Genomic DNA, 26,607 nt, shown 5'->3' with positions numbered 1-26,607 from the left:
GACTTAACACACACACATCTTAGCTTAACATTTGAAGGTTGTTTTTCTTGCTTGTAAAGCACATGCTCATTGCAGAAATTTCCTAAAAGGCAAGTATATAGAAGACAAAATCATGACTGTTAACACTTTGATGAATTACTGATTAGTCCTTTTCAACATTCATTTCAACATTTTTCACTATACTTCTTTATTTTAGACATTGTAATGTGACCACTTTCCTTAGGTAATGAAAACCTCTTTGTAAGAATCATCTTAATAGACGCTTTTTTTCTAGGTAGATCAGGTATTATCATTTACTTAATTTTCCTATTGTTGGCATTTTTCTTTCTAACTTTTATCATAATGCTGTGATGAACATCTTTGTGTGGAGAACTTTTCTTCCCCTCTGTGTTTCAAGTTATGTCCTTAGGATAGAGACCTATCAGTAGATTTATGGAATCAGAGGGAAAAAAAAAATATTAGAACTCAATGCATAGTTTCAAACTGCTTTCTAGGAGTAGTGTATCATTTTACCATTTCATTAGTGGCAGTCTCTCTCAGTTCTTATCACTCTCAAACCCCGTCTTTTAAAAACTTCCTTAATTTGCTAGGTGAAAAGTCATATCCCATTGCTGTAACTGACATTTCATCAGTTACTAATGAAATTGAACAAATGTTACTCAAATATATATTTGTTAACCGTTTGTGGTATTTTTTATTTATTATTTATATGTTTATGAACTTGCTAATTTAAGTCACTGTTTTATCCAAATTGCTTGATATTTGTTGGTTTGTTTTTAGGAAAACTGGAACAGCTTACATAAGAAAGGTATTTCAACATAACACTCCTGAAGGATTTTTGTCCTCAGTTATTGCAGAACTGATAGACCCTTTTGGAACAGAGGAAGTAAATGAGAGCTCTTGTTTGTCTAGTTCCCTTTCCATTAGTGAAGCTGGAAATTACTCCTATAAACTTAGTCTTCAATTACAAAGTAAGTGTAATAATATTTCTGATGGCTGGGAAAAATGAAGAATTATCTTTTGGGATGAGTGTTTATGCTCTTTTATAGAACAATAGATTTCAAAATTTAAACCAATTGATAATCTACAGAACTCTACATATACTTAAATTCCTAGAGGAATTCTTTATTTTTAATATAATAAAACCTTATTTCTCCACTGGGATGAATAACAGGCATCTTACATTTAATATGTTCTCTTACTTGATTATTGCAATAGTCTCTCTCTCTCTCTTTTTTTTTTTTCTTTTTGGTTCAGGTTTATTAAGGTATAACTTACATACAGTAAAATTCACTCTTTTCAGTGTATGTCTCTGGGTTTTGATAAATCTATTCATTCAATGATGGAGCCACCATTGTGATCAGTCCCATAAAACTCTCTCCTAATTCTTTGCTCTCCCAATGCTGGCCCCTGGCAACCAAATCTGTTTTCTGTTCCCCAAATTCTCTCCTTTCCAGAATGTTACATAAATGGAATCATACAATAGACAGAATTTTGACTCTACCTTAAGTATTTGTGTACAGGTTTTTGTATATACATATGTTTTCACTTCTCTGGAATAAATGCCAAGGAGTGCAACTGCTGGGCTGAAGAGTAATTGCATATTTATTGAGTTGGCCAAAAAGTCCGTTTGGGTTTTTCATAACATCTTACAGGAGAACCTGAGCAAACTTTTTGGCCATCTCAATAGTTTTTAAGGAAGCTGATTTCTCTGCTTTCCTTCTTGCCCTTTCTCTGTCACATGCCCAGTCTGTTCTCAACAGAGCAGCTTAAGCGATCTTTCTAAAACGTAAGTTCAATCATGCCCCTTGTTGATTTTCTGTCTGTATGACCTATCCATTGATGAAAGTAAGGTATTAAAATCCTCTACTATTTTTGTATTGCTATCTATTTCTCCTCAGATCTATGAATATTTGCTTTATTATTTAGGTGCTCATTTGTTAAGTGCATAAATATTTACAAATTATATCTTTTTGTTTGACTCTTATTATATAATAACCTTCTTTAGCCTTTGTCTTAAGGTCTACTTTCTCTGATATAAGTATTGGTATCCCAGACTTCTTTTGATTTCCACTTGCTTAGAATATCTTTTTTCATCCCTTCACTTTCAGTCTGCATGTCTCCTTACATCTGAGGTGAGTCCCTTGTAGGCACCATATAGCATATCTTGTTTTGGTTTCTAAATCAACTCAACCACTTTATGTCTTTTGATTGAAGGATTTGGGTCACTTATATTTAAGTAGTTATGGATAGGTAAGCATTGATTGCCGCTTTGTTAATTTTTTTTTTTTTTGGTGTTTTATACCAAAAGAATACCAAAATACCGCATCATGTTGTACACCTGAAACTAATATTATGTATCAATTATATCTCAAAAAGTCAAAGGTGGAGGGGAAAGTGAGTGACCAGCATCACACATGTGTGCTCAGTCACTCAGTCACATCCAGCTCTTTGCAACGCCATGGTCTGTAGCCCGCCAAGCTCCTCGCCTATGGGATTTCCCAGGCAAGAATACTGGAGCGGTTTGCCATTCCCTCCTGAAGGGATCTTCCCAACCCAGAGAGCAAGCCCATATCTCCAGCATCTCCTGCATTGGCAGGTGAATTCTTTACTACTGAGCCACCTGGGAAGCCCAGTGGTCAGCATATGTGATAGTTAATGCTGCTAGATTAGGCGCCATCACTGGGAAAGCAGGTGTAGATAGAGAAAGGAAAAAGTTTGAGATCCAGTCTCCGGTATTCCAACATCTAGTGGTCAGAGAGATGGGAAAGACTGGATGATCTACTAGGAGAAGAGAGTATGTCTCAGAAACCAAGTGAAGAAGTTACTTCAAGAAGAAAGGAGTGATGCTGTGCTACATGCTGCCAAGAGGTGCGTTTAGAAAAGAGGTGGGGAGAGAAAACTGCCCGATGAATCTGTGTCAAAGTCACTAGTAAAGTTGACAAAAGCTGTTGTTGCGTGGAGTCCTGTAGACAAAAATGACATGTAGTCATTGGGTTAGGGTCAAAAAATTACAAGAGGCAGGGAATTGAAGATAGTGCATAAGGCAATCCTTTTGGGGAATCTCACAGTGAAGGGGAAGAGAGAAATGAGATGGTAGTTAAAGGGAATGTAGAAAAGGGTTTTTTGTTGGTTTGTTGAAATGGGAAAAATTAGAACATGTGTTTATAACAAAGGAATTATGAGGTTCTCTTCAGACTACTTCTATTTTTTTTTTTTTTTCAGAACAAGGTGAGTATCATTGTTGATGTGCTTCAAAAACATTTTAAAATAATGACTTCCCTCTCCTTCAAACAGCCATGTGTTGACTTCTCTCATATCCACTATGATGGATTTCCTCCAATCTCTAGGTTATTAAGGCTCTTACTAGTTCTATAGAAAAGAAATCAGCTTTCTTATAATTACTTAACCCTATGTGGGTTGTTTTTTGCTGATAATTTTATAGAACTAGTTTCACAGTAGAAGTTGTGTTTGGCATATTTGTGATACACTTTCTACAAAGTAATTTGAATTATGACCTGAAATCTGACAAATATGTTCTCTAGTTAAAACCATAGTTTAAAAACTCAAATAATGTATCCCTCAGTTATGTCTACCAGTATTTCTTGGAGAACATTGGCTGTTCTATTTTATACCAAATCACTCTTGTTTTAGCTCCAGGTGTTATCTCCTCATTTCAAGATTCGGATATAGAAAAGACTGTGGTGATTCCCGGTTATAGCAGCTTCCTGATCACAACGATTTTAGATAATGAGAATGCTTTAGCTGTTGCTACCATGCCTGAAATAGTCCCCCATAACATGACCTTTCAAAAAGACTCCTGGTTCTTATACAACTTTGGAAGAAGGAATGGACAAACATGGAACATATATGCAAACCCATGTAATTACTGGTTTCAACAACATGATGATTCACTATCCCTCAGTGTCCTGAAATACATTGATCTGGGGAAATCTCACACTTTAAAAATGAAGGTCATACCTAATACAAAAGGTAAGTTTATTTTTATTGGGAAATATCAAGAGGAGATATTATTGCTTTTCTTGCATGTAAAATACACTCTTTGATATTTCCTTTATCTTTGGTTTCATTAGTAGGTGACATTCTATCACTAACAGTATAAGCTTCCAATTATTGAGCACTCATGCAAAACTCTGTATTAAATGTTTTTATATATTTATAATTTATGGTTTATGACTATCCTAATGGGCTAGATTATAATCCTTATTTTATAAATGAGAAAAATGAGGTTATATTACCAGCCCAAATTTACAGAGGATTTTAGTTTAAATTTTAGCTGCCCTCTGAAAAGAAAACCTTTTAATTACCTTGTTATTGTTATAACCATTTCAAGTATTTATTTTAAGCCAAAAAAAAAAAGACTTTTAAATAGAATTCTATACTTTGCTCCATTTTCCAAGTATTTATTTATTTAAAAATATAAAACTTACTAAAGATGATGGTAAATGGCATACTGGAAAAAAGTAAAACAAAAAACTTTAGTAAATAACTTAGCTAGAAACTGAGGAAAGAAAGATGAAAGAGAGGAGAGCGAAAAAGGAAAATCTTGTCACTAGAAATGAAGACGTTAGCAAAGTATTGCTCAAAATTCTCCAGGCTAGGCTTCAACAGTATGTGAACTTCCAGATATTCAAACTGGATTTGGAAAAGGTCGAGGAATCAGATATCCACTGGATCATAGAAAAAGAAAAAGAATTCCAGAAAAACATCTGCTTCATTGACTACACTAAAGCCTTTGACGTATGGATCACAACAAATTGTAGAAAATTCTTAAAGAGATGGGAATACCAGACCACCTTCCTTGCATCCTGAGAAACCTGTATGCGGGTAAAAAAGCAACAGAACTGAACATGGAACAATAGACTGGTTCCAAGTTGGAAAATGAGTAACTGAAGGCTGTATATTGCCACCCTGCTTATTTAACTTACATGCAGAGTGTATCATGCAAAATGCCAGGATGGATGAAGCATAAGCTGAAATCAAGATTGCCAGGAGAAATATCAATAACCTCAGACTTGCAGATGACACCACCCTTATGGTGGAAAGTGAAGAGGAACTAAAGAGCTTCTTGATGAAAGTGAAAGAGGACAGTGAAAAAGCTGACTTAAAACTCAACTTTCAAAAAACGAAGATTGTGGCATCCAGTCCCATCATTTCATGGCAAATAGATGGGAAAACAATGGAAACAGTGACAGACTTTATTTTCTTGGGCTCCAAAATCACTTCAGATGGCAACTGCAGCCATGAAATTAAAAGATGCTTGCTCCTTGGAAGAAAAGCTATGAAAAACCTAGATAGCTTATTAAGGAGCAGAGACATTACTTTGCCAACAAAGGTCCATCTGGTCAAAGATAAGGTTTTTCCAGTAGTCATGTATGGATGTGAGCATTGGACCATAAAGAAGGCTGAGTGCCGAAGAATTGCTGCTTTTGAACTGTGATGTTGGAGAAGACCTTGACAGTCCCTTGGACTTCAAGGAGATCAAACCAGTCAATCCTAAAGGAAATCAATCCTGAATATTCTTTCAGAAGGGATGACAGAGGACAATGTGGTTGGATGGCATCACCAACTCATTGGACATGAGTTTGAGCAAACTCTGAGAGTTGGTGAAAGACAGGGAAGCCTGGTGTGCTGCAGTCCATGGGGTCGCAAAGAGTCAGACACCACTGAGCAACTGAGCAACAACAAGAAATGAAGAGGGAACTCAAAGTCGAAAGAGTTAGCTAATGTGTAGCTCCTACAAGATTATGAGGCTCAGATGTCGATCACTTAGACAGTGGGATGTGTTTTAATGCCCAGCCATTGGTCTGAAGATGTAGACCTTTAGACATTTCTACTTTGTGGTATGAAGTTGGAACTGAGAGCATTAAGTAAGGCTGGAACCATCAGATTGTGGAGAGGTGAAGAGGCAATAAGAATAATGCTACCCAACAACCCAAAGAAGGAGATAGGGGGGCTGTGATCTCCATGGGACTCACAAAGAATTTCTTATTAAAAAAAAAAACCCAAACCTCTAGACTGTGTAATACCCAGAGACTACACACCAGATACAAGAATCCCAAACTGAGAAATCATTACAATTCCGGGGCCCCAGCTTAAGGAAGCACAAAACCACCTGTATGAATACTTTCATAAACCCGGTAACATGGACTTGCACACACACAAAAAAGAAAGTCAATCTTTCTGACTTACTTCACTCTGTGAATGTGTTTGGAATCTAGAAAGATGGTACTGATGAACCTATTTGCCGGGCAGCAATGAAGACACAGATATAGAGAGACTTGTGAACACAGTGGGGAAAGGAGAGGGTGGGATGAGTTGAAAGAATAGCATGGAAACTTATACATTACCATATGTAAAATAGATAGCAAGTGGGAATTTGTTGTGTGACACAGGGAGCTCAACACAGTGTTCTGTGAACCTAGAAGGGTGGGATGGGGTGGGAGATGGGAGGTGGGTTCATAAGAGAGGGGATATATGTATACCTGTGGATAATTCATGCTGATGAATGGCAGAGGCCAACACAATATTGTAAAGCAATTATCCTCCAATTAAAAAAATACCTATCTACATTGACCATGTATTGAGAAAAATAATTTTAAAGCCATGTAAGGAAATGATCCAACATAAGGAAAAGTCAACAAGCATAGGAAACAAAATTTCAATCTTGAGTTGATGGAATAATCAGAAAGACATTATAAAAATGACTGTATAATATATATATAAAACTCTTAGATAAAAGGGCTTTCCTGATAGCTCAGTTGGTAAAGAATCTGCCTGCAATGCAGGAGACCCCGTTCGATTCCTGGGTCTGGAAGATCCGCTGGAGAAGGTATAGGTTACCCACGCCAGTATTCTGGCCTGGAGAATTCCACGGGCCGTATAGTCCATGGGGTTGCAAAGAGTTGGACACGACTGAGTAACTTTCACTTTCACTTTCTTAGATAAAAGAAGGCATATGAACCATAATGAAAAGGACAAAACACTATTTTTTATTTGAAAAACATAAGACACTGCAATTTATAAAAATTATAGGCTTTGAAAAAATGACTAACAGGTACATGATAAGATGTTCAATATCACCAATCATCAGTTCAGTTCAGTTGCTCAGTCGTGTCCAACTCTTTGTGACCCCGTGGACTGCAGCACACCAGGGTTGCCTGTCCATCACCAACTCCCAGAGCTTGCTCAAACTCATGTCCATCGAGTCGGTGATGCCATCCAACCATCTCATCCTCTCTCATCTCCTTCTCCTCCCATCTTCAATTTTTCGCAGCATCAGGGTCTTTTCCAGTGAGTCAGTTCTTCCAGTCAGGTGGCCAAAGTATTGGAGCTTCAGCATCAGCATCAGTCCTTCCAGTGAATATTCAGGGTTGATTCCCTTTAGGATTGACTGGTTGTATCTCCTTGCAGTCCAAGGGACTCTCAAGAGTCTTCAACACCACAGTTCAAAAGCATCAATTCTTTGGCACTCAGCCTTCTTTATGGTCCAACTCTCACATCCATATGTGACTACTGGAAAAATCATAGCTTTGACTAGATGGACCTTTGTCAGCAAAGTAATCATCAGTTCAGTTCAGTTCAGTCGCTCAGTCATGTCCGACTCTTTGCGACCCCATGAATCACAGCACACCAGGACTCCCTGTCCATCACCAACTCCCAGAGTTTACTCCAACTCATGTCCATCGAGTCGGTGATGCCATCCAGCCATCTCATCCTCTGTCGTCCCCTTCTCCTCCTGCTCCCAATCCCTCCAAGCATCATAGTCTTTTCCAAAGATTCAACTTTTCGCATGAGGTGGCCAAAGTATTGGAGTTTCAGCTTCAGCATCAGTCCGTCCAATGAACACCCAGGACTGATCTCCTTTAGGATGGACTGGTTGGATCTCCTTGCTGTCCAGCGGACTCTCAAGAGTCTTCTCCAACACCACAGTTCAAAAGCATCCATTTTTCAGCACTCAGCTTTCTTGACAGTCCAACTCTCCCATCCAGACATGACCGCTGGAAAAACCACAGCCTTCACCAGACAGACCTTTGTTGACAAAGTAATGTCTCTGCTTTTTAATATGCTGTCTAGGTTGGTCATAAAACTTTCCTTCCAAGGAATAAGCGTCTTTTAATTTCATGGCTGCAGTCACCATCCGCAGTGATTTTGGAGCCCCAAAAAATAAAGTCTGACGCTGTTTCCACTATCTCCCCATCTATTTCCCATGAGGTGATGGGACCAGATGCCCTGATCTTAGTTTTCTGAATGTTAAGCTTTAAGCCAACTTTTTCACTCTCCTCTTTCACTTTCATCAAGAGGCTTTTCAGTTCCTCTTCACTCTCTGCCATAAGGGTGGTGTCATCTGCATATCTGAGGTTATTGATATTTCTCCCGGCAATCTTGATTCCAGCTTGTGCTTCTTCCAGCCCAGCGTTTCTCATGATGTACTCTGCATATAAGTTAAATAAGGAGGGTGACAATATACAGCCTTGACATACTCCTTTTCCTATTTGGAACCAGTCTGTTGTTCCATGTCCAGTTCTAACTGTTGCTTCCTGACCTGCATATAGGCTTCTCAAGAGGCAGGTCAGGTGGTCTGGTATCCCCATCTCTTTCAGAATTTTCCACAGTTTATTGTGATCCACACAGTCGAAGGCTTTGGCGTAGTCAATAAAACAGAAATAGATGTTTTTCTGGAACTCTCTTGCTTTTTCGATGATCCAGCGGATGTTGGCAATTTGATCTCTGGTTCCTCTGCCTTTTCTAAAACCAGCTTCTCGCTTCATGTATTGCTGAAGCCTGGCTTGGAGAATTTTGAGCATTACTTTACTAGCAGGTGAGATGAGTGCAATTGTGCGGTCGTTTGAGCATTCTTTGGCATTGCCTTTCTTTGAGATTGGAATGAAAACTGACCTTTTGCAGTCCTGTGGCCACTGCTGAGTTTTCCAAATTTGCTGGCATATTGAGTGCAGCACTTTCACAGCATCATCTTTCAGGATTTGAAATAGCTCAACTGGAATTCCATCACATCCACTAGCTTTGTTCATAGTGATGCTTTCTAAGGCCCATTTGACTTCACATTCCAGGATGTCTGGCTCTAGGTGAGTGATCACACCATTGTGATTATCTGGCTCGTGAAGAACTTTTTTGTACAGTTCTTCTGTGTATTCTTGCCACCTCTTCTTAGTATCTTCTGCTTCTGTTAGGTCCATACCATTTCTGTCCTTTATCGAACCCGTCTTTGCCTGAAATGTTCCCTTGATTTCTCTAATTTTCTTGAAGCGATCTCTAGTCTTTCCCATCCTGTTGTTTTCCTCTATTTCTTTGCATTGACCACTGAGGAAGGCTTTCTTATCTCTCCTGGCTATTCTTTGGAACTCTGCATTCAAATGGGAATGTCTTTCCTTTTCTCCTTTGCTTTTCGCTTCTCTTCTTTTCACAGCTATTTGTAAGGCCTCCTCAGACAATCATCAGAAAAATGCAAATCAAAAGTACAGTGAAATATCACCTCTAACACACCTGTTAGAATGGATGTTAACAAAAAGACAAGACATAGTAAGTGCTGTTGAGGACATAAAGTGAACATTTGTACACTGTTAGTAGGAATATAAATTGGTTCAGTCACATTAAAAACAGTGTGTAAGTTTCTCAAAAAGCTAAAAAGAGAACTACTGTATGATCTAGTAAGGAGTTCCCTGGTGGCTCAGACAGTAAAGAATCTTCCTGCAAAATGGAAGACCCAGCTTCAATCCCCAGGTTGTGAAGATTCCCTGGAGAAGGGCATGGCAACCCACTCCAGTATTGTTGCCCGGAGAATTCCATGGACAGAGGAGCCTGGTGGGCTACAGTCCATGGTGTTGCAAAGAGTCAGACACAACTGAGCAACTAACACTTTCATGATCTAGTAATCCCACTTCTGGGTATATATCTGCAGGAAACAAAATCAGAATTTGAGGAGGGAGGTATATGTACTCCCATTTTCATTGCAGCACTATTCACAGTAGCCTAGGTATGGAAACAACTTGTGTCCATCAACAGATGACTGGATAAAGAGAATGTGGTATATATACACAGTGAAATATTATACAGCCATAAAAAGAAGGATGAACAACAAAAATTAATCTGGAAGATCATGAATGCATGTATTCTCAGTCATTTGAGTCATATGTAACCATGTGGACCTAAGCCTGCCAGGCTCCTCCATCCATGGGATTTTCCTGGCAAGAATACTGGAGTAGGTTGCCATGCCCTTCTCCAGGGGATCTTTCCCACCCAGGAACTGAACCCATGTCTCCTACATTTTCTGTATTGCAGGCAGATTCTTTCCCTGCTGAGCCATCATACAATTCTGAGCGCAATAAGCCAGACAGAGAAAGACAAGTAATGTGTTGTCTCACTTATATGTGGAATCTTAAAAAAGAAAAAAAAAGTCTACCTCATAGGAATAGAGAGTAGAATGCTGGTTACCAGGGACAGGGGGATGGAGAAAATGGGCAGATATTGGTCAAAGAGTACAAACTTCCAATTATAAAATAAATAAGTCTTAGGGAATATAATACATAGCATGATAAATATAGTTAATGGTACTGTATTGTATACTTGAAATTTGCCAACAGAGAAGAACTCAAGTGTTGCCACCACACACATACAACACATACATGCAGACTATGTCAGTTGGTGACTTCATTAACTAATTTAATTGTGATAATCATTTCACAATGTATATTGTTATTGTTGTTCAGTCACTCAGTCGTGTCTGACTCTTTCTGACCCCATGGACTGCAACACGCCAGGCTTCCCTGTCCTACGCTATCTCCCAGAGTTTGCTCAAACTCATGTCTATTGAATCAGTGATGCCATCCAACTATCTCATCCTCTCTCATACCCTTGTCCTCCTGCCTTCAGTCTTTCCCAGCATCAGGGTCTTTTCCAATGAGTCAGTTCTTCACATCAGGTGGCCAAAGTATTGGAGCTTCAGTTTCAGCATCAGTCCTTCCAATGAATATTCAGAGTTGATTTCCTTTAGGATTCTGGTTTGATCTCCTTGCAGTCCAAGGGACTCTCAAGAGTCTTCTCCAGCACACAGTTCAAAAGCATCAATTCTTCGGTGCTCAACCTCCTTTATGGTCCAACTCTCACATCTGTACATGACTACGGGAAAAATCATAGCTTTGACTATGCAAACCTTTAAGTACATCAAATCACCACATTATACACTTTAAAAATATACAATTTAATTTGTAAACATACCTCAGTAAAGGTATGGAGGGGACTGGATATGGAATCTCAGCACCCTTCTCAGACCTGCTAAGTCAGAATTGGCATTCTAACGACATCTCCAATTATAGTTTAGGAAGCACTGGCCAGGTCACTTTAGTTTAAGGGAAACTGCTACAGCTATAAGAGCTTCCCTGATAGCTCAGCTGGTAAAGAATCCACCTACAATGCGGGAGACCTGGGTTTGATCCCTGGGTTGGGAAGATCCTCTGGAGGAGGGTATGGCAACCCACTCCAGTATTCTTGCCTGGAAAATCCCCATGGACAGAGGAGCCTGGTGGGTGCAGAACATGGGGTCACAAAGAGTCAGACATGATTGAGCGAGCTAGAGCTGAGACTTAAGGCAACTTATTTACTACTTCTCAGCTCTGATTTACTAGTTAGTAAAGATGGCAGTTAGATTACATAGTTTTTCAAATGTCTCTTTCCATTAAGTTTCTCAGTATGGAGAGGATGCAAACAGGGGCCCTACAGGCAGAAAAGTGGCCTGATGACATATTGTGTTAACTGCCTAGAATTTTTCTATTGGCAGCACCTGACTGACAGCCCTTTAAACTGAGCTTGTATTCTCAGTTTCCCTACTGAGTTATCCAACTCAATTTGACTGAGACTATCCAAGTGACCTTTATATGCGTTTGAGAATCTGGCTGAAGAATTAGGGGTAGAGGGGAGCAATATTTCTATGAAAAAAGAGGATAAAATAGTTGTGACATTAAATTTTTTCAAAGAAGTGCTCGTTTCAGCAGCACATATACTAAAAATTGGAATGATAAAAGAAGATTAGCATGGCCCCTGCACAAGGATGACACGCAAATTTGTGAAGCATTCCATATTTTTAGCCAGGACATGGAAGCAACCTAGATGCCCATCAGCAGATGGATGGATAAGAAAGCCGTGGTACATATACACAATGGAATATTACTCAGCCATTAAAAAGAATACATTTGAATCAGTTCTAATGAGGTGGATGAAACTGGAGCCTATTATACAGAGTGAAGTAGGTCAGAAAGAAAAACACCAATACAGTATACTAATGCATATATATGGAATTTAGAAAGATGGTAATGATAACCCTATATGCGAGACAGCAAAGGAGACACAGATGTATAGAACAGTCTTTTGGACTCTGTGGGAGAAGGCGAGGGTGGGGTGATCTGAGAGAATAGCATCGAAACATGTATATTATCATGTGTGAAACAGATCGCCAGTCCAGGTGCGATGCATGAGACAGGGTGCTCTAGGCTGGTGCACTGGGATGACCCAGAGGGATGGGATGGGGAGGGAGGTTGGAGGGGGTTCAGGATGGGGAAAACATGTAAGCCCATGGCTGATTCATGTCAATGTACAGCAAAAACCACTACAATATTGTAAAGTAATTAGCCTCCAATTAAAATAAATTTTAAAAAATAAAAAAATTAATATTTTCAAAGAAATATTAAAGTTCCCTAGCTATATTTGTGCCCATTATGCAGCCTTCATAATAGATTCTGTAGATGTTCTAGAATTCTGATTGACCAATCATTATGAAACTGCTTAAAATTTTCATGATTTCATGTTAACTCTGGGTTTTGTTTCCATAGTTCTTAGACTGCTTGAAATACCACTACTGCAAGTAATTGTTGGAAACCCAAATTTGTTGGAAGTTAAAGTTGAAGGCTATTTTGATGAAAGTGATAGTTATATAATGGAAGTTTCTACAGCTAGCAAAACTTTACACCAAGTAAATTTTCCTTTAATTATTTTACAAAATCTATTGATTATAGAAAATTTAGGCTATAAACCATGAAAAAGCAGGAAAAATTATGCATAATCCTACCTCTCAAGGATGATGAAACACTTTTAACATCTTGGGCATTACAAAAAGGCTGTATGTGATAGACATTAAAAAAACTGAGCTCTGGAAAAGACTGGGTTTTCACTGCTGCTACTGTTTTTATGGGCTTCCCAGATAGCACTAGTGGTGAAGAACCCACCTGCCAATGCAGAAGACGCAAGAGAGATGGGTTTGATCCCTGGGTCGGAAGATCCCCTGGAGGAGGGCACAGCAACCACCTCCAGTATTCTTGCCTGGAGAATCCCGTGGACAGAGGAGCCTGGCGGGTTACAGTCCATAGCGTCCCAAAGAGTTGGACACGACTGAATCAACTTAGCACACAGGCAGGCAGTGTTTATGTGAGCTTGAGAAACATACTGGGACCAAATTTCCTCATCTATAAAATGGAAGTGATAATAATAATACTTCATAGGATTGTTTTGATAATTGTGATAATTCATATAGGCCATTTCAATAACTGTCTGGCACATAGAAAATGGTCAACAAGGAAATAAACACTAAGTATTCATTGGAAGGATGGATGCTGAAGCTCCAATACTTTTGCCACCTGATGCGAAGAACCGACTCATTGGAAGAGACCCTGATGCTGGGAAGGATTGAAGGCAAGAGGAGAAGGGGGAGACAGAGGATGAGATGGTTGGATGGCATCACTGACTCAGTGGACATGAGTTTGAGCAAACTCCAGGAGGTAGTGAAGGACAGGGAAGACTGGTGTGCTGCAGTCCATGGGATCACAGAGTCAGACACGACTTAGTGACTGAACAACAATGAATTTTCCATTTTTTCCTTTTTTCCCTGAGACTAGGAGAGTATTATATATACACTTTTAAAAATTTGCTCCTTCTGAGAGGTTGATAATGGTCCAAGGCTCTCGAGGAGGAGAAAGGGACAAAATTTTTTTTCTACATTCCTTCATCTTAGTCACATAAGATGTTTTTTCCTTAAGTTCTGAATTGTTATTGCAACAATCTATTTCTTCTAAGACTAACTTTCTTTAATCCCAGAGCTAATGATTACACAACAGAGCAACTCATTTGCTCCAGGGTATGTTTTTCCTTAAACTCTATACTAATGATTATATAACAACAATATATCCTGCTCAAGGCCATGTTTCTCCTTAAGAACCTTCTGACTAATCCTGTTATCTTAAAATGTATGTTGTGAGAGTGGGTCTGGTTAAACCTTTCTGTTGTTAGTAACCAATTGAAAAAGTATATAAAGTGAAGTCGCTCAGTTGTGTCCGACTCTTTGTGATCCCGTGGACCCACCACACTCCTCCGTCCATGGGATTTTCCAGGCAAGAGTACTGGGGTGGGTTGCCATTTCCTTCTCCAGAGGATCTTCCCAACCCAGGGATCAAATCCAGGTCTCCTGCATGGTAGGCAATCGCTTTACCATCTGAGCCACCGGGGAAGTCATCAGGGGAAAAGTATATAAGGCCTTGATAAGATTATCAAGACTATCAAGGGGGTACTCGTCCCCTTCTGATGTCTATTTTAGAAGCTTTCTCTGTCTCTTTTTCACTGTAATAAAACTTCTGCCACATGAAGCTCTGACTGCCTGGAGCCTCTTCTCTGGTCCCGAAGCTAAATTCTCTTCTTCAGAAATCACAAATCTGACATCATTCACTGTAAGCTATTACTTCCACTTAATTTTATGGTATAATCCTTTTGTGTCAATAAATATTTTTGCATATTCTAAAATTTGTCTATCATGAAAATTTTCAGATTTAGACAAAAGATGAATTTCCATATATGTATTTCTCAAATTAAACAGTCAGGGTTTTGACCCTTTTTTTATCATTCTAATTTTTTTTGGTTTATATTCTGACCAATTATATTCAGAATTCATTTATATTCTGTTATAATATAATATATTATATTCTGTTAAATGAATAGCAACTTCATGTCATTTCACTCCTATATGCTTCCATGTTGTTGTTCAGTTGCTAAGTCATGTCCAACTCTTTGCAAGGCCATGGACTATAGCATGCCAGGCTCCTCTGTCCTCCACTGTCTCCAGGAGTTTTCTCAAATTCATACATATATGCCATCATACACATCTTCAAAAATATGTGTATAATCTCTCACATAACAAGAATACCATTATCACCCTTGAAATGTTTTAAGCTAAATTTGTTTTGATATTCTATAAAGCCCAATCCATAAGCAAATTCTCCCAATTTTCTCCAAAAAATTGTCCATGGTTTGTTTGTATTGGGATCCAAACAAGAGTCACATAGTCTGTGGTTATTTATTCATCTCTTCTCATCAAAAGTAGGTATTGCTCCATTATCTTCCCCTGCCAATGAACTGCTGCTGTTGAGTCAGTTATGTTACAGAGTCTCCAATATTCTGGATGTTTCTGTTTGCTTACTTATTTCTTATTGAACTTGGGCGTCCCCCCTCCTCACATCCCAAATTTCCTTTAATAGTAGAACCCTGCTTAGATTCTGATTTGATGTGTTTTGGCAGATTCATTAAAAGTTGTTATTTTTAATGATTTACAGAGTATGATGATAGGGACAAAACTACCAGAGTTACTATATCTCTACAATTATTAGTATCTCTACATTTTTTTAATTTCCAGAAATACTTGAGAATTTCAAACAGAATTTATCAAATTTTGTTGAATGTTTAATGTTGTGCAAGGTGAAAATATGTTTTCTGTACACAAATTTCTACTAAAAGCATATCTTTGTGAAATACAGTGACTGCTAAGTGAATATCTTCTTTTCAGAATGCATACCAATGGAAGTTATTTTATTCGTATTATCAAAGCAAATGTCCACAGGCTTATCAATGAATGAGGGAGGCCTTGCTATTCTAAGCTGGTTTCATATCCAACTACATGCAATTATAGTGTTTATTTAATAATAAATACTTGATCCTTGTTCATTTTCAAATGTCACCCACAGCCAATTAGATTGGGATGTATTTCTTCCAGGAAAAGAATATGTCTTCTGTTAAGATTTATTCAAAAATAGATCATTATGGTCAAATTTATGACTCTATTTTTGTCTTCTATTGTATTATCATTCTTTTTTATTTCTTTTCATTTTCTATATTCTTTAGTTGATTACTGTCCTACTTTGCCAGGGCTGCCATAACAAAGTACAATGAACTGAGTGGCTTAAGCAACAGAAATTTATTTTCTCACCGTTCTGGAGGGTAAAAGTCAAGAGCAAGGCATTGTCAGGGTTGCTTTCTTCTAAGGTCTTTGTCCTTGGTTTTGCAGATGGCTGACTTCTCCCTGTGTCTTCATTTGGTCTTCCCCCGTGTGTGTCTGTGTTCAAATTTCCTATTGTTATGTGATGCCCATCATATTGGATTAGAGCCCACACTAATTATCTCATCTTAATTTAATTACCTATTTTAAAGCCTTAATTTAATTACCTCCTTTAAGGCCTTTGAACAAAGAATGTTCAAATTAAGCACAATTACACTCATTTCACACACTTGCAAAGTAATGCTCAAAATTCTCCAAGCTAGGCCTCAAGAGTATGTGAACTGAGAACTCCCAGATGTTCAAGCTGGTTGCCACATCTATTGCATCATAGAAAAAGCAAGAGAATTCCAGAAAAACATCTACTTCTGCTTCAGTGACTACGTTAAAGCCTTTGACTGTGTGGATCACAACAAACTGGAAAATTCTTAAAGAGATGGGAATACTAGACCACCTTACCTGCCTCCTGTGAAATGTATGCAGGTCAAGAAGCAAGAGTTAGAACCAGACATGGAACAATGGACTGGTTCCAAGTTGGAAAATTAGTAACTCAAGGCTGTATATTGTCACCCTGCTTATTTAACTTATATGCAGAGTACATCATGCAAAATGCCAGACTGGATAAAGCACAAGCTGGAATCAAATTTGTGGGGAGAAATACCAATAACCTCAAATATGCAGATGACACCACCCTTATGGCAGAAAGCAAAGAGGAACTAAAGACCCTCTTGATGAAGAGACATTACTTGGTCAACAAAGGTCTGTCTACTCAAGGCTATGTTTTTTCCAGTGGTCATGTATGGATGTGAGAGTTTGACTATAAAGAAAGCTGAGCACCGAAGAAATGATGCTTTTGAACTGTGGTGTTGGAGAAGACTCTTGAGATCCAACCAGTCCATCCTAAAGGAGATCAGTCCTGGGTGTTCATTGGAAGGACTGATGTTAAAGCTGAAACTCCAATCCTTTGGCCACTTGATGCAAAGAACTGACTCCTTGGAAAAGACCCTGATGCTGGGGAAGATTGAAGGCAGGAGGAGAAGGGGACGACAGAGGATGAGATGGTTGGATGGCATTACCGATTTGATGAACATGAGTTTGAGCAAGCTCTGGGAGTTAGTGATGGACAGGGAGGCCTGGTGTGCTGAAGTTCATGGGGTCACAGAGAGTCGGACACAACTGAGTCACTGAACTGAACTGAACTGAACTGATCAAGATGAAAGAGGGAAAAGCTGGCTTAAGACTAAACTTTCAAAAAACCAAAGATCGTGGCATCCAGTCCCATCATTTCTTGGCAGATAGATGGGGAAACAATGGAAACAGTGACAGACTTTATTTTCTTGGGCTCCAAAATCACTTCAGGTGGCAACTGCAGCCATGAAATTAAAAGATGCTTGCTCCTTGGAAGAAAAGTTATGACCAACCTAGACAGCATATTAAGAAGCAGAGACATTACTTTGCCAACAAAGATTCATCTAGTCAAAGCTACGGTTTTTCCAGTAGTCATTTTTGGATGTGAACATTGGACCATAAAGAAGACTGAGTGCCAAAGAACTGATGCTTTTGAACTGTGGTGTTGGAGAAGACTCTTGAGAGTCCCTTGGACTGCAAGATCAAACCAGTCAATCCTAAAGGAAATAAATCCTGAATATTCATTGGAAGGGCTAATGGTGAAGCTGAAGCTCCAATACTTTGGCCACCTGGTATGAAGAGCTGACTCATTAGAAAAGACCCTGATACTGGGAAAGGTTGAAGGCAGGAGGAGAAGGGGACGACAAAGGTTGAGATGGTTGGATGGCATCACCGACTCAATGGACATGAGTTTGAGCAAGTTCTGGGAGTTGGTGATGGACAGGAAAGCCTGGTGTGCTACAGTCCATGGGGTCTCCAAAGAGTCAGACACACAGTGTATGAACAATGACAACAAAAAGGATTTATCGCCAAATATAGTCCCAATCTGAGATACTGGAGGTCGGGAGGAGTTCAACATATGGTGTAGGCACAATTCAGTCAATAACAGTTACTTTAATTAACCTTCATTTATTTGGATATTTCCAGGGTTCAACTTCACTGGAGTTTATTGTCTGGGGAGCATCGACTGAGTGTTATGTTACAACATTCGTGCCAATGTTGAAAAGCAGCTGTAGTTATCTCAAGTCCATGCATCACATTCCTAGTGAAATTATCCCCTTGGAAGACTGGATGAGTGGAGTTTACATGAACAGTCAGGGTTTTAATATGATCAAAGTTTTGCCGGTAAGAAACCTAAGCAGTTCCAGTAATGTGGTACTTTTGTGTGATTGGCTAGCCATTAGGTCTTAGCATTTCTTTCCTGAATTACTCAAACACTTCAGTTATTTCTCAATCTTCGTGTCATTTTGAGCATATGATGACTAAAATGTGAAAATGTTCTGAACTAATGAAAAACCATTAGTTTTTCTTAGTGTAATAGTCTCATCATTATTAATATTAAATTTTCTGCTATATTATGGTGGCATAATCTTGGGCTTTCACAGTATATATAGTTATTTGCCCTTAAGCTGACTCATACTTGTCCTGAGCTGATATATCTTACTGGTCCCATTTCAATGTAGTGACAATTTTAATTTTTGCCTCATCAGAATACATGACTCTTTTTAAAATATAAATTACTGCTCTTTGTTAACTGATTACTTATCATTTTCTTTGTAACAAAAAAACCCAAATTATTACCCAAATCTTCAATTATTTAGTAAATAATTGAATTATTTATTAAATATGTCACTAAGACTGTTAATAAGATTTTTAAACTTCGTTGCATGACTTCATGACAGCTACCTTAGTCTCTAAAACTTTTTTTACTTGTTTACAAGGTCCAAGTTGCATTAGCATGGTTGAAGGAGTGCTGGGGGAAGAGAAATTTACTTAAATACGTGGAGCTAAAAGTGAAATATCTGTTTTGAGTGCTTTTCTGGAAAATCAAGATTTTTAAATTAAAGACTTAGTAAATAATAACGAAATTTACAGTATCTTTGTTTTATCATTTTCAGATAAACTACAGGCCTCCATCTAACATGGGAATTGCTATTCCCCTTACAGATAATTTTTATCATGCAGATCCTAGCAAACCCATACCGAGAAATCTATTTTACAAGTCGAAGGTAAATATTTTTCCTGCAGATAAACTAGTATTTATCTTAATTCAAGAAATCGTTCAGTAAAATTACAGATGAACAGACCTAGCTGCAGAGATTAAATGAGAAGGTGCATTAAGCATAATATGCCTTATGCAGCATCGCTTCTTCTCCTTCCCCTCCCCCTCCTCTCCTCCTCCCTTATTATTACCACTGCTGTTACTGCTGCTATCCCTGTCCTTCCGGCTACTGCTTTAGCCCTTCTTCTCTTACTGCTATTCCTGGATTTGGTTTTGGAACCAAGGAACCTAAATGGACTCTTTCCCCTTGACCTCTCCCAAACTCCTACTTGAACTTCAAAGAGCATAAAGAGGATGAGAGCATTGGTTTTTCGTGTTTGTTTGGGTTTTTTTGTTGGTTTGTTTGTTTTTTTTTAATGAAAGAGCCCCAAAGCATCTCATAGTTTGAGCCCTGTAAAAGGAACGATGTCCAAAAGGAGAGAAGAGTATTTGCTCCAACATAGACTCATTTCCTGCCTAGAAAATAACCAAGCCCCAGCAGCACTCTGCCTGTCTCGAGTTTGAGTGAGCAAAGTAGAGAGAACAGAGAGAAGCCACTAGGTTCAAAAGGAAAGTGCATCATGGGGTGGCTGCCCAAGGGAACCTTATAGATACCTGTGAAATCTTCCTCCAGAAAAACACACCTAATTGCGTATACATATGGACACACAGACATTCATATCCATTTTTGAACATACATGCACACACAAAGACAGAAAATGGTTGTTCCTTTTGTTCAAAACTTTTCATCTCCCTGTCTCATTCAGAGTAAAAGCTTAATTCTTACAATGGTTTATAAGGTCCTCCATGGTTTAGCCTTGGATTTGCATCTGACCTGATTTCCCCCAGGTCAGTCTGTTCTGGCCATGTTGGCCTCCTTGCTATTCCTCAAATATACTAGATGTATTTTCACCTCAGGGTCTTTAAGCTTCAAAAATTTCCTCTGTCTGGAATGCACTTCTGCCAGATATCACATGGCACATCTCATCACCGTCTTCAGGTTTTTGCTTAAATGTTGCCATCATTGTGAGGCCTTCCTTGACCACTCTATTTAAAACTGTGCCATCCACCTCCACTGATACTAATCCTGCCCCTCTTCCCTGCCTTATTTTTCTTCATTGCACTTTTTACAATTTTACGTATTTTACCCATTTATTTATTATATTTCATTAAAAGGTAAGCTACATAAGACAGAGTTGTTATTGAGGATTTTTAATCAGTTTTATTCTGTCTGCTATCTTTAGTGTCCCTTGAAGGTGGCTCAGTGGTAAAGAACCTGCCTGCAAATGCAGGAGATGTAAGAGACATGGGTTCAATCCCTGCATTGGGAAGATTCCCTGGAAGAGGGCATGGCAACCCACTCCAGTATTTTTGCCTGGAGAATCCCCATGGACAGAGGAGCCTGGCAGGCTACAGTCCATAGGGTCTCAGAGTAGGACATGACTGAAGCGATTTGGCATGCATGCATCTTTAGTACCCAAAAAAGTGCCAGACATAGGTAGTGCTTAAAAATTGTTCAACAAACCAATAATACACATTTACACACATCCTATTACACACACTCACACACACAAACACACACTTACATGGACAACATGAGACTGACTTGTTGAACCTTAGATTTCAGGGTAAAAAATTCCGTTCCAAGCAATGAGCAACTCAAATACTGAATTCTTCAATTCTAGTCTCTTCCGAAGATGAACGCTGTTATGTCACTAGAATCAAGCCTTCTCTATTGAAATATGAGTTTAATATATTTACATAGAAATCCTTAGTTTGGGTTTTCTTTTTTTTTCTTCTGGATTTTCTTGGGAGTTGAATAGGAAATTATCTAATTTACATATAAGTAAATAACAGATTTTGGTGGGTACCTTTTCTACATTTAACAAATGTTTATTTCATACTCCAGCATTTCCAGAGTTATCAGACACTGTACAGATATTTTCTAGAGAGACAACAGTGAACTAGATAAACATGACATCTTTGAGGATCTTTAATGGGGGAGAATAAGCTTTGAAAACTATACAGTCCATGGGGCCACAAAGAATGGCACATGACTGAGCGACAAACACTTTCACTAACACTTTCACTTTCAAGTTTTGAAAGCTATACAAATTAAATAGCATCACCTAGTGGAGCAGACTAAAAATGTCTGTAATTCTGCCTCTGATCACCTCAGAATATACCCCCTGGGGGAAAAGTGCCTCTGGACCAATGCTGTAACTTCTCGCTACACTGACATCATCCCCTTACTAGGCAATCATGTGGAACATCATTGCAGATACACAGTTTGAAATTTGAGTCCCCAAGGATAAGCAGACAATGCTTTCAAACTGTGGTGTTGGAGACTCTTGAGAGTCCCTTGGACGGCAAGGAGATCAAACCAGTCAATCCTAAAGGAAATCAACACTGTATATTCATTGGAAGGACTGGTGCTGAAGCTAAAACCCCAATACTTTCACCACCTGATGAGAATAACTGACTCATTGGAAAAGGCCCTGGTGCTGGGAAAGATGGAGGACAGGAGGAGAAGGGAACAACAGAGGATGAGGTGGTTGTATGCCATCATCGACTCAATGGACATGACTTTGAGCAAACTCCAGGAGATGGTGAAGGCCAGGGAAGCTTGGCATGCTGCAGTCCATGGGGTCACAAAGAGTCGGACATGACTGAGTGACTGAACAGTGATGATTAACAAGAAATATTTGAAAAAAACTTCCACAATAAGAAAGAAGCATAATCTGAACAATTTAAAAACCTGTGGCTCAGAAAACAGTATCATCAATACAAGCAAACTTTAGAATAAGCATAGTAATTATTTCAGAACAATTCAAGGAACTATCGTAATGATGAAAAAAAATGAAGACAGACATCACACACACACACACACACACAAATGTCAAAAATTGAAAATATAATTGTGAAACCAAGAGTTCAAAAGATTCAAAGAGCTTAATGAACCCAACTAAGCAGCAAATTAGTTCTGAAATGAAATAGTGGTAATGATTGAAGAACATTATGAATGTACCAAAGCCCACTGCACTGTACACTTGAAAATGATAAATTTTATCTCAATACAAAGAAGAAAAAAAGAAGCAGTGAGGACAGGAATGGTAATCTTATAAAAAGAAGGAAGAAAAACTTTTTTTAGAAATAGACTTGATTATCAAAATCAAAAGCCAGTTCTTTGCCAAAATGAATAAACTAACCTCTAGCAAGAATGATCAAATGAAAAAATGAATAACACGTGGATGGCTGCAGTGGGGATTTTAACAGCCTTAGTGACTGCAATGAGGAGAGACAAGTACAAAATAATAAGTTTGAAGACTATCCATAGTCTGCAGCACATCATGTCAAGTCTGCTCCTTTACGTCTCAGCTTCCAGGCCAGTGACGGGAGCAGCCAAGGACAGGGAGGTGAGCATCCTAATTACTGCATTCAGAACCACACAGGCTGGACTTCCCTGGTGGTACAGTGGGTAGGAATCTGCCTGCCAATGCAGGGGACACAGGGTCGACCCCGGGTCTGGGAGGATCCCACATGCCACGGCAGCTAAGCCTGTGTGCCACAACTGCTGAGCCCACACTCTAGAGCCCAGGAGCCACAACTGCTGAAGCCTCTGCACCCTAGATCCCGTGCTCCCTAACAAGAGAAACCACCACAATGAGAAGCCCAGGTACCTCAACGAAGAACAGCCCCCACTCACCACAACCAGAGGATACCTGGGCACAGCAAGGAAGACTCAGAGCACCAGATATAAAATAAATGTTTTGTTGCTTTTTTTTAAGTGATACAAGCTTTCTGGTCCCCTGCATGTGGACTCTAGGGTAACCCTGAGGTAAGAGGCTAAGTGATACTTGGGTTCCTTACTAAGCAAGGAGACAAAATTCAGAAATACTGTGCTTTTACCTTATTATTAATGGATTTTTCCCCTTTGACCTTCTCAAAGATTTTATTCATTCAGGGAACAAATATTTATTTCACATTTACTCAATCTGCAAAAATTCTGCCACCAAAAACAGCACATCGACCTATTTTAATCCTATTTGCAGAGATCTGGTAAATTCAAACAGTGTGCAAATGCAACTACTCGGAAGGAGTGTAATTGTACAAATGATCAGAAGTTTTCATATGCTGTTGCTTTCTCAGATTGTCGAGAAAAGGTAAGATAATCTTTAATTTCCTGAAGACAGGGTGCTTTCATATTAATAAGATTTTGAAATGGGCATTTTGGTTAAACATGAAAGCTAATATGTAGAAATAATGTCTTATTGTGACATAGAATTAAAGACAACATCAAGCTAAAAAATTATAATATAAATGTTCCCAGACATAGTAATTCTCGCAAAGAGTCACACACAACTGAGTGATTGAACTGAACTGAACTGGGACATAGTAATTAACCTCATCTGTAAAAGAGAATAAAAACTGCATTGTCCTATTCATTTCACAGGTTCTTATAAAGATACACACATGCATATATCTATATGATAGCAATTTATAACCTGTCAAAAGCTACACTAGATTGTGGTAAATATTGATTTATTCAAAAAAGTGTTGAGTATATAATATGTATCAGGCTCTGGAATATCAAACTTGAAGCTCAAGGTACTAGTGACAAACTAGAAGACAGTATAATATGCTGGTTAAGAGAGTGGGTTCTGTGTCAAATAGTTCCTTCTGTCAGTCTCTCCAAGCATTCAGACATGTATCAGGTTGATGGTGTCTGCATTAGCTGACTCAACCTGAGCACTTGGTATAACTTTCAAGTAGACCTATTTCAAAGTCCTTGTCAGACTACATATGACATTATTTTAAGTGATTTCATTGTTTTGTTTTTATATAAAAATAAAATTATGCACCATAATATTGGGCATAGAGTCAGCATTCAATAAATTACAAAGGTTGCTATTATATACCACCACAACTCCACACTTGCTGAATTCCACTATTTCTTGAGCATTCACTTCTACCACATACTGCTCTAAGGCTTCTCTGTGACTTGTCTCATTTCACTGGAGGCACAGAGAAGGCTGGTAATTTGATAAAGATCACATCATTAATATGTATGGAGGTAGGTTTCAACTCTAGAGCCTGAGTTTAATGAGTATGACAGAAAGATCATGACTGGCAGGGAGAGGGCTTCGGGAAGACCCAGTTGATACAGCTTTCCTTATAGTTCAACTCTCACATCCATACATGACTACTAGAAAAACCATACCCTTGACTAGATGGACCTTTGTTGGCAAAGTAATGTCTCTGCATTTTAGTAAGCCGTCTAGGTTGGTCATAACTTTTCTTCCAAGGAGTTCAGTTCAGTTCAGTTCAGTTGCTCAGTTGTGTCCGATTCTTTGCGACCCCATGCACTGCAGCACGCCAGGCCTCCCTGTCCATCACAGTAAGCGTCTTTTAATTTCATGGCTGCAGTTATCACCTGCAGTGATTTTGGAGCCCCCAGAAATAAAGTCTGCCACTGTTTCCACTATTTCTCCATCTATTTGCCATGAGGTGATGGGACCAGATGCCATGATCTTTGTTTTCTGAATGTTGAGCTTTAAGCCAACTTTTTCACTCTCCTCATACAGTACCTTACAGTTCATACAGTACCTTAAGGGATATGGGTTAGTCAAAAAATCATCATAGCAAATTCCTACGGGGAAAAAAAAAGGTCAATAGAAAGATATGAGTTTTGCTACCATAGTGTTTGCATATTAGTTTTGGAACTCACACTGATTCTGCTGTAAGACAGATTTTTTTTCATGACCTGAGAAGGCAGAAATTCTCTCAGAAGCACACTTAATTTAGAATAGCCAAATTCTATTCATCCTTTTCCAGGAAATGAAATTAGTATTGAATTTTCCAAATTTATACTCATTCTTGGCATTTGCATTTTAGGTTCCTCGTTTTAAGTTTCCAGTTATACAATATCCAATTTCTTTGCAAGTTTACAGTGAAGATGGAAATTTCCCAGTGGAAACTCCATACCTGGTTACTGTGACTGAAGTGAATAACAGGGAAAACTGGAACCTAAGTAGGATTTGTTTTCTTCTACAATTGTTATAGCTATAAGTACCATGGTTATTGGGCTTCCCAGATTGTGCAGTGGTAAAGAATCCACTTGCCAATGCAGGAGATACAAGAGATGTGGGTTCAAGCCCTGGGTCAGGAAGATCCCTGGAATAGGAGATGGCAAGCCACTCCAGTATTCTTGCCTGGAAAATTCCATGGACAGCGGAGCCTGGCGGGGTACAGTCCATAGGGCTGCAAAGAGTCAGATACGACTGAGCACAGCACACATACTGTTGTTATTACCTAGAGAAGTGGTTTACAGAACCTTTTTACACAAAAGATAGCCAAGGGGTCTTTGGAAAAGAAGTTGAATCAGTTATCATATCACTATTCATACTACTTCTATCATCTCACACTTATTTCTTTTTTTTAATACAGTGCAATAATTCAGTTATACACGTTTATACATTCTTTTTCAGATTCTTTACCCTTTATAAATTATTACAAAATATTGAGTAGATTTCCCTGTCCTTGATGGTGATCTATTTTGTAAACAGTGCTGTATATATGTTAATCCCCACCTCCTAGTTTATCCCTTCTTCCCCTTTCCCCTTTGTTAACCATGTTTGTTTTCTGTGTCTGTGTCTCACACTAATTTCATCATCACTTCAGTGACCTGGATTCAGAGCCATTATCTAGATTAGCAGCAAAAATGATTGACTGAGTTTGTGCCACATGTTGGTCTGGTGTCTCCTTTCATTGCTTATATGGAGGAAGATATAAAAGGTGTTGCCAGATTATCCATAGGATCTATCTTCTAATTATATAAGAAAAGTTTATTAAATAGCTTATGGTAAAATAATTGAAATAATGCAGAAGTATTTCTAAATAAGTAAAATGAAATCTACCAAAATTCAATTTTACCTCAAATACATAAATTTTTGTTGCACATTTGTGTTTGTTCACAAATGTGTGCTTTTAAGGAGATTGATGGGTAGATAGATTGATAGATCAATAAATGGAGTTAAATGAAATTTCTAAATGTGACCAAATATCCAGACATTTCATATTCTGTGAGTCATACTCT

General features: G+C 38.6%; 2 protein-coding genes and 1 non-coding gene across 3 annotated transcripts in view; 2 read left to right on the top strand and 1 right to left on the bottom strand.

The window, feature by feature from the left end:
- LOC122706523 (translation initiation factor IF-2-like) overlaps nt 1-26,607 on the bottom strand; it is a 162,386-nt gene that overhangs the window by 31,035 nt on the left and 104,744 nt on the right. The window lies entirely within an intron of this gene.
- The window catches only part of CATSPERB (cation channel sperm associated auxiliary subunit beta), a 114,729-nt gene that overhangs the window by 80,122 nt on the left and 8,000 nt on the right, over nt 1-26,607 (top strand). Inside the window, exons 17-23 of the mRNA XM_043921749.1 lie at nt 781-971; nt 3,661-3,993; nt 12,864-13,003; nt 18,398-18,595; nt 19,369-19,479; nt 23,564-23,674; nt 25,407-25,542. Coding sequence (XP_043777684.1) covers nt 781-971; nt 3,661-3,993; nt 12,864-13,003; nt 18,398-18,595; nt 19,369-19,479; nt 23,564-23,674; nt 25,407-25,542 — 1,220 coding nt within the window. The remainder of the gene's footprint in view (nt 1-780; nt 972-3,660; nt 3,994-12,863; nt 13,004-18,397; nt 18,596-19,368; nt 19,480-23,563; nt 23,675-25,406; nt 25,543-26,607) is intronic.
- LOC122707072 lies at nt 12,014-12,120 on the top strand. Its single transcript, XR_006344603.1, has one exon. It is a non-coding gene; the product is annotated as a U6 spliceosomal RNA (small nuclear RNA).

This window comes from Cervus elaphus, chromosome 13, assembly GCF_910594005.1.
Source record: "Cervus elaphus chromosome 13, mCerEla1.1, whole genome shotgun sequence".
NCBI classification, from domain to species: Eukaryota; Metazoa; Chordata; class Mammalia; order Artiodactyla; family Cervidae; genus Cervus; species Cervus elaphus.
Note: the sequence above shows the minus strand (reverse complement) of the source record. Positions and strands in the feature narration are given on the sequence as shown.